At 55.5% G+C, this 6,687-nt stretch overlaps 1 protein-coding gene across 1 annotated transcript; it reads right to left on the minus strand.

Annotated features, from left to right (window-relative positions):
- Positions 1-2,613: 2,613 nt before the first annotated feature.
- LOC118244534 (cytochrome P450 1B1-like) lies at positions 2,614-4,305 on the minus strand. Its single transcript, XM_035539599.2, has one exon. It carries the CDS (start codon positions 4,292-4,294, stop codon positions 2,750-2,752), a length of 1,545 nt encoding a protein of 514 aa, XP_035395492.1. The 5' UTR covers positions 4,295-4,305; the 3' UTR covers positions 2,614-2,749.
- Positions 4,306-6,687: the final 2,382 nt, after the last annotated feature.

A 6,687-nucleotide genomic window follows, 5' to 3' on the forward strand; every position in this document is an offset into this window, starting at 1 on the left:
TCTGCAATGGGGGTCTCTTGTGTGTCTTTTGCTAAATAATAGAGATCATATTCCAGCATTTCAGTGGCTCAGAAGCTCCAGTGGAAGCTGTGCAGCACCTGCCTGCGTGCAAAGACGGCTGTAATCTCGGATGGGGAGCGGGAATGGATTTGGACGCAGGGGACTCTAAATACACAATGCATTTCCCAGCATCCTGCTCCCATTAAAAAAAATAATATTTCCTGGCAAAATCTCTCCCTAAGCTTGAGAAATGAGGTGGTCAAAGCATTGCAAAATCCTTTGAGTAAGTGTCGTAAGCAGATTCCTCCCCCCGCGGAAAGAAGAGCTCCAGCCGCACGCTTCGCACGGCGCTGCCGCGAGCCAGCGGTCCGAGAGGATTTCTGTGCCGTGTCAAACCTGGACACCTCGATCTCCACAATTTGGGTTTGAAGAGCTCCAATTTTAAACGATTTAGGGATAGGATAGGGACTGGAGCTAGGAGAAAGGCTTGACATGGCTCTGCCTTTGCTGCATTGATGGGCTCTGTGAAACATGGAGGTGAGAAATGATACTGTTGGCTTCAGCTGGGAGCGTTTTCCTCCTCCTCAGCCATCGTTGGGTAAAGAGTACAGGGATGTTCAGTTTTAATGATAGAGGGGATGGGGATGTAAGAGCCATGTTCCTGTGTTGGGCTCTGGGTTGGCTACAGACATAGGGAATAATGCAGGGACAAGGAAAAAGATAGCAATGTTACCAGCACCTTCTCCCCACCTTCTCCATCTTACAGCTTTAGGCTTTCCAATGAGTAACAACATCCTCACCTTCTTTGCATCGGGGCCAAGAAGGGGAAGCAAGACACAGCCAACATGCCAATGGGTTTATGCAGAGCCATAGGGCTGCAAACCTCATCTCATGGCTGTGACACGAACTGATGCCTTCACTTCACGCTGGTCCCCACTAGGTTATAGCAGGCAGGTTGGTTCGGCTGACCGTTGTGGCACCTGTGGTAGGAAGAGACAGACTTGGAAGTGCTCTCATGCTCTGAGATGCCATAGAGGAGGGCTGAGCCCTGGGGCCGTTCCCATATTCATTCATCTCTTTTAATTTTTCCATAAAATGAATAAATATCCAGCCTGTGGTCCCAGGAGGGAAGGCTGAGCATTGCTAAAGGAGGTGCAGGCGCCAGCATCTCCAGAGGATGCTGCTCCTGGGCAAAGGGTCCCCATCTGGACCATAAAAGCTGGAGATGACCACCTGTGATAAAACTGGCAACAAGTGATGCTGAGATGACCATTGTGGGTTTTTTAATCTTACAATGTCTCAGAAGATGTTTTCACAAATGTATTAACAGAAGAGAAAACCTGATCTTGCTTTTAAAACTTGGTGTTATGAAGCTGCTGCTGGCCACCGTCTCGTTTCATGCTCACCAAAATTAGTATCTCATGGCGGCAGCACTGGGAACCCCTCCAGCCCCCATCAGCTGATGAGCAGCAGGGCACGGCCAGGACTTAATTTCTGTGTTACGCATTGGAGGAGCTTCAAATCTTACATATGCTCTTGTGGAGGGTGGGATTATTTGTGGGGGGCATCTGCTCCTTGAGGAATACGTGACGAGCTGGCGAGGATGTATTAAAATATGCTGTAGTGCAGGAAGCTGCTGTGTTGGTATCCCAAATGGAAATGAATTAGAGGTGAAAGGCAGCTGGGACCACAACAACTGGCTCTTGGGTTTTATGGGAAATCCCAACGTGGTTTTGGGAATAGCATTTTCATGGGGACCGCAAATGCCAGCACGGTCTGCCCAGAGGGGTTGTAGAGTCTCCATCCTTGGAGATGCTCAAACCTGGGCTGGACACAGCTTCAATCATCTGGGCAGGAGGACCCTCCCCATCTCCATCTTGCTGCAATTTTGGCAAGTGGAAAATTAATTAATTATGCCCCAGATAATTAAATCACATCTTTGCTAAAGTCTCTGAAGGAGGATGAATTCCCTATTGGTAAATTATTGTCATTACGAGATGAGCTGTCCCACCCTCTGAAGCTTCCTGGTTTGGCCACAGTCTGGTGGAACTGAGATAAGCATGGTGTTGGCTTGTGTGGAGTTTCTGCCCTCCCTTTTGAGGGTCATACACATCCCTATTATAAACCCAGCTCTGCTAACTTAGGTTGGACCTGTTCATCTGCTTCAAACCACTAGTGGAATTCAGGATGAGGGGTGAGATAGCCCCCCCCCCCCCCCAAAACCTGTCAGAACCTCTTTGCACACCCAAATCGGGGCAGGATGTGCTCTTGAGGTCCAACTGATGGGGCCATGCACCAGGACGAGTTCTGTCCAGGTGACTGGTCCTTTAACTCTTCTCAAGCCCTAGAGACAAGACCCACCCCTGCCTCCCTTAGCTCCCATCTGGCTTTCCCCGAGTTATGAAGTGCATCTACTCCAAATGTCCCACTCCTGCCATAGGCAGAGCAAATCACTTCTTGCTGTACCCTGGGGCAACTGGGAGGGAGGCAGTCCCTGCAGTTTTGACCTATTTTAGGGTTGGATAGCTCAGGGGGATGCTGGACAGGGGCTTGGGTACAAGCGGTGCTTCCAGCCACCCCCACAAAGAAAATGAGCAGAGACAGGTCCCATGTTGAAGGCATTTATTGATGTGGTGACTCGCTGCCGTTGATCCTCTGCAGCGGCAAGAGCCACTGGCGTGCAAGGCAGGGTGTCCCCTGCCACCCTGGTGCTGCCCATCCCTGTCCCCAAGCCAGGCGGGTGCAGTGCTCAGGGCTGGATGAGCACAGGGAGCCTCGGCCGCACGGTGATGGTGAAGGGCCGTGGCTTCAGCGCCAGCCCATGGATGCAGTCCATGGTGAGATTCTCCGCTGGGTTGGCGTGGAAGGAGCACTGGTGGAGGAGGATGGCGGTGAAGAGGAAGAGCTGGAGCTTGGAGAGCTGGTCGCCGATGCAGCGCCGCTGGCCGGTTGAGAAGATCATCACGCTGCTGGCCCGGTCGCGGTCTAGGTGCTGCTGCTCGTCCAGGAATCGCGCGGGGTCGAAGCGCTGGGGCTCAGGCCACTTGCCACAGTCGTGGTTGACTGACCATTGGTTGACGAAGACCACAGTGTCCTTGGGGATATGGTAGCCCTCCAGCTCCACATCAGCTGTGGTGGCGTGCGGGATGGTGATGGGCACAAAGCTGCTGTAGCGCAGTGTCTCGTAGATGAAGGCCTCCAGGAAGGGCAGGTGGGGCCGGTCCTCGGCTGTGGGCAGCCGGGCACGTCCCACCACCCGGTCCAGCTCGGCCTGAAGGTCCTGCTGGAGCTGCGGGTGCTTCAGCAGCAGCAGGAGGACCCACGAGAGCGCAGTGGACGTGGTGTCCTGTCCCGCGCCAAAGATGTCAGTCATGGCACCCTCCACGTCCTCGGGCCCCAGCCCATGGGAGGACACGCTGCTGCGCTCCACGGTAGCGATCATGACATCGCTCACGTCACGCATGGCCCGCGGGTCGAAGGTCTGGCGGTGCTGTGCCACCTTGGCCCGCACGAAGCCATGCAGCTCCTGGTTGAGGGCCTGGAAGTCGCGGTAGACGCGGCGAACGGGGTTGGGGAAGTGCAGGAGCCAGGGCAGCACGTCCACCAGGCTGCCCGCCCCCACTGTCTGCCCAAAGCGGTCGTTGTGGCCCAGCAACGCGGCAAACTCGTCATCGGCATGGCCATAGCGGCGGCCGAAGCAGAGGGCACAGAGGACGTTGGCATTGGCCACCACCAAGAGTGGGCAGGGCTGGAAGTAGGCTCCACCCTGGCTGCGCCTCAGGAAGAGCTGCACCAGGTCCCCTGCCTCGGCCGCCACGTGCCGCTCCACCTCTGCTGCTGTCGAGCGGGCACGGAGGGCCGCGTGGGCCAGCCGCCGGCGTGCCCTCCACTGGGGCGAGCACGCCCCGAAGGCCACGCTGCGCCCTCCTGACACCAGCCCGAAGGAAGGGAAGTCAGGCCGGCCGGCGAAGTGAGCCCCCATCCCCACCAGCGCCCGCCGGATGGCCGCCTCGCCGTTGAGCACCACCACCCGCCGCCCGCCCAGCCGCAGCTGGAAGATGGCCCCGTAGCGGCGTGCCAGGCGGGCGAAGGCCAAGTGGGGCAAGCGGCCAAGCTGCAGGACGTTGCCCACCAGTGGCCACGCAAAGGGTCCTGGTGGGCTCCTGCTCCCCGCAGCCCCCCGAGCTGCCCGGCGGCGGGTCCCGGCCAGCAGCAGGAAGGCACCGAGCAGGACCACCAGCAGCAGCAGCGACCCTGCGGCCGCCCCGTCGGGGCCCCCCATCATCGCTCTCATGGCTGCAGCTGCTCTGCAGCGGGGTCGGGGCTCGGCGCCGCTTTATGGCCGCCTCCGAGGGGGCCGAGCCTCTTCCCTCCCCCGGGGAGGCCGCTGCCGAGCATTGGGGGGGGGGGGGGGGGAACGGGCGGAGCCGCCCCGATGGGTCGCACACAGACGGGGTTTTGGGGAGCTGCGTGGCGGGGGGGGCGAGGAGGGAGAGTGGAGACACCCCCCCCCCCCCCCCCCCCCCCAGGGGGGCAGTGGGGTTGGGGAGGTGAGAGGGGAGGAGGGATTTGGGGATCCACAGGAGGTGAGATTTAACATGGGGGGTTGCTATAATCACCTAACCATCAACCCTCTCCTCCCCCCCAGAAAAAAAGAAAACAAAAACCTGGGTTTTTGGAGTGGGTGATGCTGCATATCCCTGGCCCCCCCGTGGAGCTCTTTCCACTCTATGTCCCCACTCAGGACTGCCGAGGGCGCTTTGGGTTTTTGTGGCTGGCTTCCGTCACCGGGCGGGTTTGGGTGATTCTGGCCCGGCTGGCACCGGGTCCCGAATTTCACCACGTCCCCAGTGGCACCTGGATAGCAGAGGTGAGGTTGGGCCAGGACACGGGGTGCACGGCCGTGTTTCGGGTGTGCTGTGCTGCCTCAAATCCTCTGTGCCCTTCTCCGCTGGCACCCTGAAAGTCACAGCCAAACAGTTCAATGGGAACGCCTCTGAAATGCCCGAAATGATTACTTTCATATCAGGATACGGCATTTTTCTCGCACATCCCGGTTTGTATGTGCTGCTAAGTGATTCCGCCCAGAGTGCTGAAGAGGGAAGAGCGGACAAGCAGGGAGGGAGCAGGGAGCTGCAGCGAGTGCATCCTGCCAGGCATCTGCAGCTCGGCGTCCCGCAGGGTGGATTTTGTCTGCGGGGTGGTGGGGAAGGAGACAGCGATGGTGACAGTGGGGGCAGGCACTGGGGCCACCAAGTGGGCTTGCCCACAGTGAGGGGCAAGCCCCCTGCTCGGCTTCGGCACCATTCCTGCAGCCGTGGGGTTTTCGGCTCTGCCTTGGAGCTCGGCGGTTTTACAGTGCTGAGGTTTCAGCTGTTGGCAATCCGTGTTTGTCAGGAATCAAACTCTGTGTCAGCTTTCTGCTGGACTCACAGAGCCCAGCACCAGCTGCTGGGAAAAGAAAAACCTTTGCGGGGGGGGAAACGTAATTTGTTTCCATGTCAGTACGGGCATGCAAAACAATAGCGCTTGATTAGGTTAAGATGCTGTTTTGGGCTCCCAAAACACCAAACCAACATTGATTTGCAGCAGTTTGCCTGAGGCTCAGCCCGCAGTCCCTGTCACCACTTCTGGTAATTAAAACACTACAAACATTTCAGAAGTGCCTGCTGCCCCTGCGGGGTGGCTCTGGGGACATTGGAACCTGCAGCTGGATGCATTGGTTGCCTTCTTACATCCCGAGCGAGGTTGATAGGGCTTGGTGCTGCAAAGGCTTTGACGTAAAGTCTGCTGGTCCCAGCAGAGCAGCACATGCTATTTTCTCAAGCAAAGGAAAATGAATTCTGCACGAATATCGCAAAGTGGGGCGTGGGGGACTTTTGAGTCCCTCCTTGGCTGTTTCCCATGCTGGGCACTCCAAAAACCAGCATCGTTTCAGGAACAATCCCATGTGGCAAGGTGTGCAGGTGAATAGTGCTAAACCATCTTGGTCTCTGTTATCTTTTTCCTTTTTTTTTTTTTTTTTAGGGTTTATGGTGTTTTTTTTCCTTTGTTTTTTTTTTCTAAAAGCTTCACCATCCAGGTGAAAAAAAGCTCAGTGAGAAGCAGGGAGAAGCATAAAGGGGGGATGCAGAAGAGAAAATTAAGAGTGAAAATACAACACCAGCAAGGTTTACGTAGCTATACATGCCATGGAAATGGTGAATTGCTCCTTGATGCAAGTGGAGAGGGTTTGGCTCCTTTTTCCTCTTTTTCTTTTTTCCTCTTTTATTTATTTATTTATTTATTTATTGGGGGGGGGGGGGCAGGGAGGAGTGGTTGAGGGGTGCAAGGAAAGGCACAGAAGGAGAGGGGAATTTCCAGCTTGGAGCCGGTTAGAGCCAGCAGTATGTCCAGGCTGTTTTAAAACAGTCTGAAATGTCAGATAAATCGGTCAAGGTTGAAAACTTTGGCTTGTGGTCTCATCTTTACAGCTGCAGAAATAAGTAATGAAGCTGTTATGAAAAGAGGGAAAAAAAAAATCTGGATGGGTTTTTACTAAATTCACTCATCTCTGGGAGGGCACAGAGAGCCACGCTGCCAAAACAAGAGTTTGAGTTGCTAAAAAAGAAAATCTTGATTCATTCCTTTTTTTTTTTTTTCTAGATAGAGTTTAACACAGCAAATGCTGCAGCTGCTCATATATTA

The sequence above is a fragment of the Cygnus atratus genome, chromosome 5, assembly GCF_013377495.2.
Source record: "Cygnus atratus isolate AKBS03 ecotype Queensland, Australia chromosome 5, CAtr_DNAZoo_HiC_assembly, whole genome shotgun sequence".
NCBI lineage: Eukaryota > Metazoa > Chordata > Aves > Anseriformes > Anatidae > Cygnus > Cygnus atratus.